General features: G+C 39.8%; 1 protein-coding gene across 1 annotated transcript in view; it reads left to right on the top strand.

The window, feature by feature from the left end:
• Positions 1 to 14575, top strand: part of WDFY4 (WDFY family member 4) — a 388818-nt gene that overhangs the window by 135234 nt on the left and 239009 nt on the right. The window contains exons 21-23 of the mRNA XM_075527922.1: positions 444 to 555; positions 2028 to 2218; positions 12666 to 12818. Of these exons, the coding sequence (XP_075384037.1) occupies positions 444 to 555; positions 2028 to 2218; positions 12666 to 12818 (456 nt within the window). The remainder of the gene's footprint in view (positions 1 to 443; positions 556 to 2027; positions 2219 to 12665; positions 12819 to 14575) is intronic.

The following is a 14575-nucleotide window of genomic DNA, read 5'->3' as shown; positions in this document are numbered from 1 at the left end:
TGGGGACTAGGGCCTAAAATCAGTGGAGTACCAATACCATGCCTACTTATGAGAGTGCATCTTCTGGGAAGGAGGCCAGGCATCTCATCTTCTTTACCTTCTGCAGCCAGAGAAAACGGACACTTTAGAGACCCTCGATGATGATGGCACAAAATGTGAAGGTAGCAGCCCTTGGCTGGCAGCAGCAGCTCCCCGCAAGCGTCCCCAGCTCTTTTCCTTCCTATAATGCCCCCGATGCACATAAGCCATTGTGAGACCCATGGGTGCACCACAGCCTTGGAAGCAGGCGTATGATAAGAACTTTAGTTTCCATTCTTCTGACAAGGGCTACATAATTAGCCATTCATTGGCCATTACTTTTTGAGTACCAGCAGGAATGCATGCTTACGACATGTTCATGCCTGGGAACGTTTCTTAGAACTAACTTTCGCCATATTCTCCAGATGAACATTCCATCTCGTGACAACGCCACGCCTGTGTTCTTGCTGAAAAACTGTGCTGGCCACCTCTCAGGCTCCCTTCGAACACTTGGAGCAGCTGCCGTGGGCCACTTAGGTAAGCACGGCTGAGAACCTTGACCGCTCTTTGGGGAGAAGGGGCTGTGCTGATTTTGATGGCGCACCCTCGGAGTTCTGCAATGGCGAGCACAGAGGGAGAATGTACGGGGACCAGGATACTGAGGGACGGGTGCAGTGCTAGCTCAGCTGAGAGGCAGTCTCTCAAGCATGGATATTAGTGTCTACGTTGCTTAGCACTGCTATACCAAAAATTACCACGTATGTGGCCTCAAAAGGATAGAAATGTATTTTCTCCCCGTTATAGAGGCTGAAATAAAAAATGAAGACTTCGGTCACGCCGATTCCCTCTGAACTCCTCCCCTCATCTCTGGTGTCTCCTGGCATTTCTTACTGCTCCTTGTTGGTAGGCAGGCTTTGACATGGTATCTACACCCTCCCTCCGTTTGCGTGTTTGCGTCTTATTTTCTTTCTTTATAAGACACTACTGAGAAGTGATTAGGTTATAGAAACCATCCTACTGACTTTAGTGACCGTTTCCAAATAGGGACATATATTTAGGTACAGGGGTCAGGACATCCACATTTCATTTGAAGGTCACACAGTTCAATCTATAGCAATCAGCTCACGGTGCCACGTTGCAAATACTGGCAGTGAACTCAGCTACTGACTCAGCTGGAGTCTGTATCTAATGAGTGCTCATCTAGAGCAGTGGCTCTCAATCGGTGGGTTTGACCCTTTGGGGGTCGAACGACCCTTTCACAGGGGTTACCTGATTCATAATAGTAGCAAAATGACAGTTATGAAGTAGCAACTAAAATAATTCTATGGTTGGGGTCACCACAACATGAGGAACTGTATGAAAGGGTCGCAGCATTGGGAAGGTTGAGAACCACTGAACTAGAGAGTACAGAAGGCAGCTGGCATTGAGCAGAGGCCTGGCAGCAGCCAGAGATTACTGGTGACTCTGTAGTCAGGCGATAGCAAAAGTTCTAGCTCAGGGGCATCTAGAAAACAGGTAAGTGCCGAAAGTTGTTAGAACAAAAGGACACTAAGGCTCTCTGGCTCACTGGGCATTTCAGGAAATTAAAAAAAAAAGAATGGGTGGCAAATCTTCATCTCGATCACATCTGCTATTGGGGATGGGACTGTGACTATACAGTCGGCATCTCTCTGTGGACCCGGAATGGCAGAACCTACAGTAGCTTCAAGGTATTTTGTATGGTTCCTATCAACCTTGTCAGCAATGACTGGTGCCTTGATAGATCTGTATCATTTTGGAAAGCTGATTTGAAATCTTCTAGTCAGTTTCAGTTGTCCAAGGGCCTAGAAGGAACTCTGTGCAGGACTTCTTAGTGACTGAAGACTTTCAGAAGGGAACCTCCTATTGTACCCCGCCTGTCTAATGTGTGACAGTGACAGTGACCACTTGTCCACCTTGTAAGCAGCTGGGAGATTTTCTGAAACAGTGACCCTAAGTCTGACTGATGAGATATTCTGTTCTCCAAGCAGGGGTGAGGGTGTTTCACTCCAGTCCTGCAGCCAGCAGCCTGGACTTCATTGGAGGACCCGCCATCCTCTTGGGCCTCATGTCCTTGGCAACAGATGACCACACCATGTATGCAGCTGTGAAAGCCTTACACTCCGTCCTGACCAGCAACACCATGTGCGACCAACTGATGCGACACATCTCTGGGTACCAGGTAGTCTGACCCTCTGTTTAAGTCTACTGTGCTCCAAAGACATGTCACGTTGAGGAGGAGGAAAGTGCTTCCCTTGGGCCAGAGGACACTTCCTCCCCTGCGATTCCTGCGGGAAGACAGACAAGCCGCCTGTGTTCTAAAGCCAGCACCCCACAGAGCAAGACAAAGTGGCCACGCACCAGAGAGGAGGTCCGTGTAGCATGAGGAGGTTAGCTGGCACCATGTGCAGGATTCAAGAATCATATCTGGGTGTCCCATCTGAGCCTAGCTTGATAATTATTAAGCATGATCATTCTTAAAAGCAACAATATATAATACAGATGAGAAAACTGAGATACAGGAAGGGTAAATAACTTATTCAAGGTTGCATAGTATGTTAAAGAGACAGGTTCAAGCCAAGGTAATCTGAGTCTTGGTTTTAACCAATAATTAAATTGGAATAAACTAAAGAAATATTTTAAAGTAATTTTAAATGTACACTTACTTGCTATTACAATTCTATATCGATTTATTTAAGTTCCTTGTGGACATAATTTAATTTATATTATATTCTAATGTCAGATCCAAAAACTGTTTTTACATTTTAGGATTTTTAAGATCATAGGTATGTAGTTGTTTTTTTTTTTTGCCCTAATCATTTTCTTTTTTTTTCTTTTTTTAAATTTTATTAGGGGCTCATACAACTCTTATCACAATCCATACATATACATACATCAATTGTCTAAAGCACATCCACACATTCCCTGAATGTAGTTTTATGTATTTTTATATATATTTTAAATGTTTTCATTGGTAATAATAGTAGTGCAATATTACAAATGTTAAGTAACTCTTCACAAACATTTATTGGAAAAAGTGGTTACTCTTATTTCAGCTATGTAAAAGTGAATCTCACATCATTTAGTATTCAAGTTATTTTACCCCACTAATATATATCATCTTGGACACCATGACCTTTGGACTATTTCAAAGCCCACTCAACCTATGCACTAATGGAAGGTAGGAACGAATGGAATTTGGCATATATGATACCTCCTATTTGCATCTTTTACAGAACCATGACACTTGAATATTTAAAACTTTAAATATTTACATTTTACTGCTACTTTCCTAAAAATGTTTTAAGTTATAAGGACTAGATTCTTTATAGCTAAGTTTGCATGCATTTGTTTTCAAAAACAAAACAAACAAACCCACTTTCATCCAATGCTTGTCTGTCAGTTTGTCCTACTGGGGTGGCGAGTGTTTCTGTCATGCTGGAAGCTATGTCACTGGTATTTCCATTGCTAGATGGACCTGTGTTAGTCTCAGTAAACTGGAGAAATAAATCCACAGAAACTCATTTGTATAAGAGTGAGTTTTATATAAAGGGTAAGTGTACATTCAGAAGCATCCTAACCCCATCCAGTCCAAGCCCATAAGTCCGACTTAGCCCATATGTTGGACACCGATCTACAAAGTCCTTCTCAAACTCGCAAAACACACACAATGATGCTGAATGCAGGAGGATCACAGGCCAGGGAGTAGCAAATCTGAATCCAGTGGTGGTGTAAGCATCTCAGCACTGGCAGGGGTCTCCATGCAGCTTCTCCAGCACCCAGGGTTGCATCAGGGTAAGTCATGAGGCTTCTCAGGGATGTCTCACAGGAAGTGAGCCTTGCCAGCTAAGGCAGCCACACACAGGTCCGACCATCAGGGTACAAGAAACCAGAGAACCAGAAAGGTGAGACTCACGGAGCCATATGTCTCTACGCACTTCTATTAATCCCACATTTGTTTATCAGCCAGGTTGGCACCATAAACCTTAACTATCTCAGTCCATTCAAGTAAACATGTTTCAACAGGGCTTCTCGAGTCTAGAATCTAGACTGAGAACCGACGACAAAGAAGGAATAGACTGTTCTCCTCTAAGGAAGTAGTCACTGACAACCGTACCGAATAGAAACCCTGGCAGATACTGAAGTGCAGCATTGTCTGATAGAGTGCCAGAAGACAAGCCTCTTAGGTTGGAAGACACTCAAAGCATGACAGAGAAAGAATTGCCTTCCAAAGTAGAGTTGACCATAATGATACAAATGGAGTAAAACCAGTGGTCTTTTGGGACCTTCAGTTTCTGGTGAGACATGACTCAAAATAAGAAATAGCTGCAAACATCATTAATAATTGGAACTTGGAATATACCAAGTATAAATCTAGGAAAAATGTAAGCTTTCAAAATGAATTGGAACAGAGATGGAATAGACATCAATGTTCTAGGCAAGAGTGAGCAAAAATAAACAGATATTGGACATTTTTAACCAGAAAATCATGTGGTGTATGAGAATGACAGATTCAAGAGTAATGATGTCCAATTGATTGTCAAAAAGCGCATTTCAAGATTTGTCTTGAAGTAGATTGCTGTTTGGGATAGAATATTATCTATCTGTATACAATGAAGTGCAAATACAAATATTATTCACATTTATTCACCACCCCCTAAAGCTAGTAATAAAGAATTCTTCCAACATCTTTAGTCTGAAATTGATCAAACATGCAATCAAGATGCATTGCTAATTATTGGCTATTGGGATGTAATGGTTGGGGGAAAAGAAGAAGGAACCGTAGTTGGAAAATGTGGTCTTGATATAGAAGTGAAACTGGAAGTTGGATGATAGAATTTTGCCAGACCAACAATGTCTTCATCACAAATATATTTTTCAGCAACACAAAACGTGGCTATCCATGTGGAACCCACAGAAATCAAATTTACTTCATCCATGGGGAAATATGATGGAGAAGCTGAATATTAGCAGCTAAAATCAGGGCAGGGATAATTATGGAACAGACCATCAATCGCTCCCATGTAAGTAAAGGTTGAACCTGAGGACAATTAAAACAAGGCCACTAGAATCAAAATATGACATTGAGTTTATCGCCATTGAATTTAGAGAACATCTCAATGACAGAGTTGGTGCATTTACACTAACGACAGGGGACCTGATGAGCTCTCGGATGATATCGAGAACATCATGCTTAAAGAAAGCAAAAGGCCCCTTAAAAGATGGAAAAGAATGATTGAAACGGATGTCAGAGGAGACTGACACTTGCCCGTCAGCATCGAGTAAGGCACGTGGAAGAAAGGATGGAGTCAGAGATACACAGAAGATTTCAAGGGGCAGCTTGAAAATACCATGCAAAATATCGTAATGAAATGTGCAAAAACCTGGAGTTTGAAAACCATAATGGAAGAACACACACTAAGTGTATCTTCACATGAAGAAATTCAAGAAAAAAATCCAACCCCCCAAGTCACAATATTAAAATATTCTTTGGAAAACTACTGAGTGATGCTGGAAGCATCAAAAGGAGGTGGAGAGAATATAAAGAGACACTGCACCATGGCACCAGAAGTAGGCGACATTCCATGATTACAAGGGGTAACATAGGATCAATCACTAATGGTAGTGCAAGGAGTCCAAGCTGCACTGAAAGCAGCCAGAAGCAGGAATTGATTAAATACCAGTTGAAATGTTTCAAAACGTTTATGGAACACTGGAAGCACTACCATTCCAAAGAAAGGTTACCCAATAGATTTTTCAAATTATAACAAAGTATTAGTGATCTCACATGCAGGTACATATTGCTGAAGATCCTTCACCAAGGGTTGCAGGAGCACATGGAAAGAGAGGTGGCAGAGATTGAGGCCAGAATCTGACATTGCTAATGCCAGAGAGATCTCGCTTCAAAGCAAAGGATGCCAAAAAAAGATGTTTACTATTTTATTTACTACACAAAATCATTCAGTTTTGTGGATCATAAAAAATATAACCTTGAGAAGTATATGAATTCCAGAACACATTCCAAAGAGTGGGAATTTCAGAGGGCAAAGGATGTACTGTCTTGGGTAAATATGCTGCAAAAGACCACTTTGAAATGTTGTAAGGATGTTTTATTGAGGAATAAGTTGCACCTGACCCATGCTATTGTATATTTAATTGCTTCATATGCTGTTAAAAGTGGGACATTATACAGCAAGACTGAAGAAATATGGATGCATTTGAATTATGGTGCTGGCTAAGAGTACTGAAAATACCATGGACTGCCAAAAAAACCCTAAATCTGTCTTAGAAGAAGTACAACCTGAATGCTCCTTTGACAAGAATGGTGAAACTTCACCATCTTCGACATGTTATCAAGAGAGACCAGTCCTTGGCGAAAGTGCTTGGTAGAGTGGAGGGGTAGCAAAAAGAGGAGACTGGACACAACGGATTGACACATTGGGCACAACAACGGGTTCAAACAGAAAAGCAATTGTCAGAATGGAGAAATGCCAAGCAGCATTTCCCTCTGTTGTAAATGAGTCACTCTGCATTAGTTACGACCTCTAAGATCATGGTGGTTTACTATGAGCTCGGCTGCTAACTTCAGTCAGTGATTTGTAACTACCATTTGTTCTGTGGGAGAATGATCAGACACTCAGCTGCCATAAAAAGTTGCAGTCTCAGAAGCTCACAATGGCAATTCTCCTCCATCCTCTTTCCAACTTGGTCTGAGTTGGAATCTGCTGGAGGGCAGTGAGTGAACAAACTTGTGCTCAGGCCGTAGCTGTGATGCAACTGAAAGAATGTTTCCGCATGGGTGTGGTCCACTTATTACATGAGTAGACACTGTGAAAAGCTTACTTACTTTTGACTGGGTATGGATCCTGGATCCTGTGTCTGGCTCCTCAACCTTTGATTCTTTGCAATGGAGACAGTTGCCTGCCATACTGCTTGCTGATTGTAGGAGCCATCGGCAGCCTGCTGTCTGACCTAGATGCATACTTGTCCAGTCACTAAGATGACCTGACTTGGATGCATCCATTTCTGCAGTCAACTGCTCATGCTGTTCCGGTCAATCCTGAACTCATCATTTCCTGAAGCTACACGAATCGGAATGAGTCTTCAGCTCAATATCGAATCCACAGACCTGGTTTGCCTGATGCAGGCTGAAAATGCCAGCTTCTACATCGTGTGAGCCATTTTCTTGATAAAAATTGCTGTCATATATCTATCTAAGCATCACTACATTTACTTTTCCAGATAGCCCTGTGTAGCACACCCATACAACAGATAGTCAAAGGAAGAAACATTAGGGATAAATCTAAACAGTGACCAAAAAGTTAAAGCAGTACTATAAGAAATAAGAAACCCAGATCCCTACATCTTTTTTTTTTTTTTTAGAGAGATGGAAAATAGTCAACAACTCTATGGAAAAAAGTGAGACCTCAGATAAGCCAAGCACTACTAAAGAAGGACAAAGTAGGATGCCTCTCATCTATCTCAAAACCACTACAAATCTTCCATTTCCAAAACAAATTGGGACCATACAAATACATACATTAATAGAATATAATTTAGACATCTAAGGCAAATCAATTGACAAGCAGAAAATAGCATGCTGATAAGAGTGTGATAAATGTGATACGAGTGATGATAAAAGGAGAGACTGGAACCTTCATGCTCTGCTGATGGACTGTAAAAATTGTGGGAAATGCTTTACTGTTTCCAAACTTGGACATAAAAATACCATATAACTCAGAAATCCCAATATTTGGTATATGTTCTAGAGAGATATGAGCTGTGACACAGATAGATATATGCTACTCACAATAGCAAAACGATGGAAAGAACTTAGATGTCTGTCCATGGAAAATGGCTAAACATACATCGGTACAAGCACATGATGGAGTGCTATGAAATGCTACAGCATGGCAAATCCGCGCATCGCCTCAAACTTGGGTGAACCTGGCAGACATTGTGCTGAGTTAAGTAAGTTGGTCAATCACAAAAGGACAAATATTGTTAGAGATTACTATTATAAAAAAACAAAAGGTGCCAGGTTTAGAAGGACAGAGAAGATAAATTATTGGCTAGGGGGTAGGCAGATTGTAACTTGGGTGCAGGGAAGGCAATATACCGTAAGAATGAGACTAGTTAACTAACGATGGCAGGGGAAGTCACTGGAAGGAATATGATACAAAGGCAACAGGTAAAAATGTTACAGACAAAATCTTGCAATAACTGTGACGTGTGAGTAGAGGCAGTTTGCCTATGAATATAAATAGGTTTGGCAGAGGACATATGTTTTTATTGTTGCTGCAAATATATCCACAAATGTGGTATACAGAGACTAAACCTGTCAAAACCTAGACATAACCAGACATCTTGCAAGAATCAGTCCTTGCCCTTCAAGTCTCAGAACCATGATCTTGAGGGACACCAAGTTCAATGAAAATAATACAAGACATCAAGAAAATAGTCTATATCCTACTGCAGTGAGTACACAAAGGTTCCTGAGCAGCCACCTAGGGAGCCAATGTCATTGGATTCTCCCTTTCTGGAGCAAAAAATAAAACTATCAAAGACACATGAAATCAGTTAGTCTAATGAACTAATGGACTACAACAATCATCAATCTTCTTGACCTGGTGACCAGAAGAACCAGAGTTGGACCATCTACCACCACCAACTTTTTAGAAAGGAATCATATTAAATACAGTCAGAGAAAATGTAAAACAAAACTCAAAATCATAAAAAGGTCACAGACTGATGGAACTCTCCATCCAGTCCAGAACTAAACTCATCCCTGTGGTTCCGTCTTCAGCCAAATATCAGATCTATAAAAGGAACAGTAATACTAGGAAGGTATGCACACCTTAAAATAATCAACTCTCTGCTGGAAACAGGGCAGTGTCTACTGAAGGAGCAAGTTCAGAAAGGTTAAAGAAGAAGGGGAGTTGGAAACAGGAAAAACAAGGAAGAATGTTACATTGTGATGTTAACAAGTGATGTTACCTTATGAGGATTACAATTAATGAGAAGAGACAAAATATATATGAATTATTTAGTGGTAAACTGATCTGTTCTGTAAACCTTCACCCAAATCACAATAAGAGATTTTTAAAAACGGTATTAAAATGAGACACAAACTCTCAAATACATTTTTGTGCACAAGGAAACCATCAGGATTCAGAGATTTATTGTGACTTCAAATATGAGTACAGATAGGGGGAACTTTAAGGCTCTTATTTTAGTGTAAAAGAAACTTTTGAAATATGTGAAACATTTTGTTGGTGCAGTTAGTTAAAAGCTGAGCAGATAATCAAAAAGTCAGATGTTCAAATCAACCTGTAACCAGTGGATTTAAGGAAAAATAAAAAGAGGGAAAGGGTAGGTGGGGCTTGAGAGATGTGAAAATATTCAAAAATATCTTAACATTTCTTGACCCACTATTCTCCTGGGCCTTTATAAAATAATATCACATATTCTACCTTATATCTTTCTTGATACATTTTCTTCATAACATGCTTTATCAATTCATATGAAGTATATTTATGTGTGTACATATTTCTGGTCTCATTCAGCTCCTTATAAACACATCAAAGAAAGAGCTGTTTTTTTCAGTACTGCACTCTAAAATATAATAGAAAATAAGTGCTCAATAAGTAGTAGAGGAATGGATAGCAGATAAAACAAGGGTCTGTAGTTAAATGAATTGCACATGAGTTTGATAATTTGACTTTGTGACTCTGTGTTCATTTGCTGGTTTGAGATTGCAAGTGAAGTATGAATCTTCCTCTTTATAATTTATATCAAATTTATCTATTACCCTATTCTCAGACAAAAACGCTCAGTTGAGTTTTATGGGACAGATTTTTAGCAAGGCGGTTTTCTAGATTCAACTTAGATCCACCCAAGGGAAGGACTCAAGAAATCGGAAAACAGGTGCCTGCACAGAACTGCAGAGAAAGACCAAGCTGTGGAACAGTACAGTACCAAGCCAGCTTGATAGAGAAGGATTGGAGATGATATATATATACAGAGAGAGAGAGAGGATGGGAGATGCCAAAAAGCACACCAAGGTATACAAATCATAAAACTGTCTGATTGGTGCCTTATAATAGCCTTTATGATTTGTAGGTTGCAAGGGGGAAATTTGAGGAAGGGATTGAGTTTTAATCTCAATATGATATGAGACTTGGAAAGATTGAGACGCTTTTAGAGAAAATTGAACTGTTAATGATGCAAAGGGGTCAATACTATCTGTCCTAATAATACTTCAGACTGAAAGGAAGACATAGAAAGTTAGAAATGTCTGTGACACATCACAGTTAAAATATCAAGTGGGATAAATGACTCCAAGACTCAGGGCTGCACACCAGGCTGGAGTTACAAATATCAGAGTCACCAGCATCATGAAGTTGATATTTTAATCCAAGAAATAGATTAAAAATAAAAGAGGGAGGGAGGGGAAAAAGGAACTAATACCAAGGGCTCAAGAGAAAGTAAATGTCTAGAAAATAGTGGCAACTAATGTACAAATATGCCTGATCCAATGGATATATGCATTGTAATAAGAGTTACAAGAGCCCCAATAAAGTAACCTTTTAATAAATAAATAAGTAAAATACAGAAAAAGAGAGAGGAGTCACAAATAACTAATCACACAGAGCAAAACCCTACAAAAACTACTGAAGTATAAAAAAGGTATATAGACAGTATAAAAATTTACATATAAAAAGAAAATATGTAGAAATTCTTGTCAAGCACAATGAAAGAATAGAAAGAGTTTCAACAAGGAGAATTTGGTTAAACAATTGTAAATATTGAAATATAATGATAAACTGTGATTGAATAATGAAGTACAGTGAAGACAGCAATATCATCATTAGATTTTTTTTAACCTGGAAGTTATTAATGACTTTCATTGACAGCTTGCTAGTGTAGAGGCAGAAACCAGCTGAAGTGGATTACAAAGAGAGTGGAGTGGGATGTCTAACGATGTACAGAAAGAGTGTGTATAATGTTTTCTAAAAGTTTGTGAAGAGAAGTTGTTAAATAGAGTAAGAGCTGGGGGGAATGGAGGCAAGAGAGAGTTCATTTTGAAATGAGACTAGTGAAACATTTGTGTAAGGAAATGTCTCAGCACCGAGAGAGATGTGTGACGTGCACACAGAATAGTTAGGCAGAAGAGCCTCTGTGAGAAGGTGAGCGAGTGGTGGTGGTTCAGGATCCAAAAGTCATGTAGGAAAGAACCTGCTTCTGATGGGAAGGAATGTACTAGAACTGTTTGGGGATTTGATGGTGGACAGTCAAGTGTGTTCATGTTGAAGGGTTCTATCGCCACAGCAAAATGATCAAGTTGTTTGTTAAAACAGGATGTTGAAGGAGCTTGAGGAAAGGGATTTGGGAGAGAGAGCAAAAAGAAATAATTTTTAGGCTTAAGAAAAATCACTTTATTAAAAAAATCCAATTCAATGACCAGATCAAATTGAATAAAAGTTTGACTTTTGACACTATTGATGTGGAGTTAAACTTCTCAGTCTATGATTTTTCTCAAGTCTCTTTTAGATACTGTAATGAAGGTCTGGGTGGGAGGTTAAAGTTAAAGTAAATATCAAGCATGTTAAGAAAATGTCTACAGCAATTTGGAAAGACATTTGTACTTGCTGGTCCCAGAGCAAAGCTTTCGAGGATACATTTAAAGATAGTGTCTGGGAGGTCAAGGAGGGGATGGACTGTATTGGATCTATCGGTGGGTATAAAACAAAAGATGAAAATCATGAGAATATAGATGATATGGATAAGAATCCAGATGATATGGATAGGCAACCAGATAACATGACTGGGCATCCAGATGAAACAGTTGATATTTTAGATGACATGATTAGAAAATCAGATGACACGGACGGGAACCCATATGGTATGGATGGGAATTCAGATGCTATCAATGAGAATCCTGATCGTATGAGTGGGAATTTAGATGAAGTGGTTGGGATTCTAGGGCCTGATGAATGTTTGGATGCTTGATTTCTTTGTTCGGGGAAGGTCAACAGAGACATGAAGTGTGTGTGGAGGGGATAGTAGGGGGGGGGAGGTTTATATTAGTCTCTGAGAAAAGTGTGGGCACTTAAGGCCATTGTGAGATCCTAGTATCCTTACTAGGATCCTTTCACATTGTTAGCTTTCCATAACCCAGCACAAGAAAAGGAGGCATGAGGCGACTGTCCAATAAGCTGGTGAGTGCCGTGGAGCTTCTGAGTGGACAGTGACTTCTTGATGGCGAGATATGTAAGACCGTGGGAAGGAAAAGGAGAATGAGCTCCCAGGAACATGGGAGGAGACAAGAAATGGTGGCCTTCTAGAAATCAAAGGGTCGAAATTCTGGAAGGAGCAAGAAGTCTACAACTAGAGCTCATGGGAGACAAGCATAGAAAAGTGGATGCTGCTGGGGCGAAAGCCACAGACCTTGGAACTTGCTTTCCCCGCCCCTCCCTTGAGATTACAGGAGCAAAGGGTGGCAGCATCTGAGATGAGGCGCTTTCAGACTGGACTGAATCAGGATGCTAATAGGACAATCAGGGGGAAAGCGAAAGGATTCAAAGAGGAATTGATGAGGAAATGCCTTTGTGCTTTAATCGTTTCAGATGATGGCCCTTCTCCTGAGAAGAAAGACCTCCCTCCTAAATGACCGAATCTTCCAGCTCATCCTCTCAATTGCTGGCACTGCGGAACTTGGCTTCAGATCCTCTGCTATCACCAACATTGGCATCTTCAAGCATGTCCTCTGTAACTTTGAGGTAAACCGGAAACTTACCTTTATCAGCTAAGGAGTAAACATAATGGTAAAATATGGTTGGGAATCCTGGAGATCATTTTAAATGGAGCAGGTCATCTTCCATGATATTCATGATGAACACAGGAAAATCTGTGGAGGCTTTGAAGTCAATGGTCTTGGTTTAGTACAAAACCCTACCATGTATGGCCTGTGTGGTCTCTTAACCTCTCTGACTCCCACTCTTTTCACTTATGAAGACACATATGGATGACAGCAACATGGAGATTTGAGAGCAAATACCTTCGTGGGCAGCATGCAGGTGTGTCCTCGTGCAGATTAAAGGGAGAAAAGTCAGGCCTGAGGTGCAAAGCTACACGATATATCCTTTAACTCAAACATACCGGTAGTCTATGAGAGCATATGAAAGCTTATGACATGAAAGACTAGACCGTGTTTCTTTTATTCTAAAAGTAATATATTGCTATAATACATTTTAAAATAATGGAAAGATTATCAAAGGGAGCTTCCTATCTTCAAGATTCAAAGAACTGTGGTCAACAGTGAATGAATTCTTTTATGGTATTTTCTATGTGTAATTTATCATAATTGTGATGATGCTGTAGTGATTATTTTAAGTCCTGCCTTTTATCAGATAGGATAAATATTTAAGTAATTTTATTAGAGACTCTTAAAAACATTGTTGTGAGGTTAAAATGATCATTTATATTGTGGATAGTTCCTGATTTCTGATCTATTTCCCTATTGGTGGATTTTTAGATTATTCTTCTGTGTTGTTCTTTTAAATAGATCTGGCTCTTTTTTAGCATACAATCTCACACACACTTAGAAATAAAATAAATTATCACAGGTAACAATGAAGATAAAATCTTTATAAACAATGCTGATTGTCGACAAACTTTGTCAAATTGCCAATATAGTTTGATAGTTAAGTATGATAGTTAAGAAAATAGCTTGTTCGAATTGTATTTTAGCTTCACTCCTGTCGTGGTACAACCCGTATAACTGGGAGATCAGGCCTGAGATTGTTGCAAGTGAAAGATTTTGAAATCTGAACTGAGCAAAAGGGTATGTGCTAAAGCAAAGGGTTAGTGAAAAAAATTGTAATTCAATTAGAAGCAATTCAGATGAGAAAGGTGAGGACAATACCTAGTTCATGATATCAAAATCTGAGAAGAGTCCACTGAAGCTGGATTTAGAAATTTATAATCATCGGGTTTGTATTGGAAAGAGGGGCGGTGGCGGGGGAGGGATAGAGAATGAACTGAGCATGGACATCAAGAAATTAGAGTGACAATAAAATAAACTCAGAGAAAGAAGAGAGGAAAATAAAGATGGGAACATAAACCAAAAAATGTCCAGGCAGGTATGGGCCCATTCTATTTGACGATTGGAGGTCACCCGGGAGCTTGATGAAAATGGAGTCTGCAGTCAGAAAGAAGCCAGAGTAGAAATGCACTTGGAGTAAAGGGGCTGTTGAAGCTTGGACTGTTTAATAATTAAGGAAGATAGAATAAACTGGAAGAGAAAGGTTCAGAACATGAGGTTTTATATTTTAAGGTAGGAAAGGCATACTTTTAATGTTGTTAGCTGCCACTGAATTGACCGCTCACTCATAATCATCCTTGCACTATGGGATCAGACTAGTGTGGTCCATAGGGTCTTCACTGGCTGATCTTTGGAAGAAGGTTGCCAGGCCTTTATTTCTAGTCCATCTGTAAAAGTTCTGCAAAAACCTGTGTAATATCATAGAAACAAACA

Source organism: Tenrec ecaudatus, chromosome 12 (assembly GCF_050624435.1).
Source record: "Tenrec ecaudatus isolate mTenEca1 chromosome 12, mTenEca1.hap1, whole genome shotgun sequence".
Classification (NCBI taxonomy): domain Eukaryota; kingdom Metazoa; phylum Chordata; class Mammalia; order Afrosoricida; family Tenrecidae; genus Tenrec; species Tenrec ecaudatus.
This window is presented reverse-complemented; position numbering and strand designations above follow the sequence as displayed.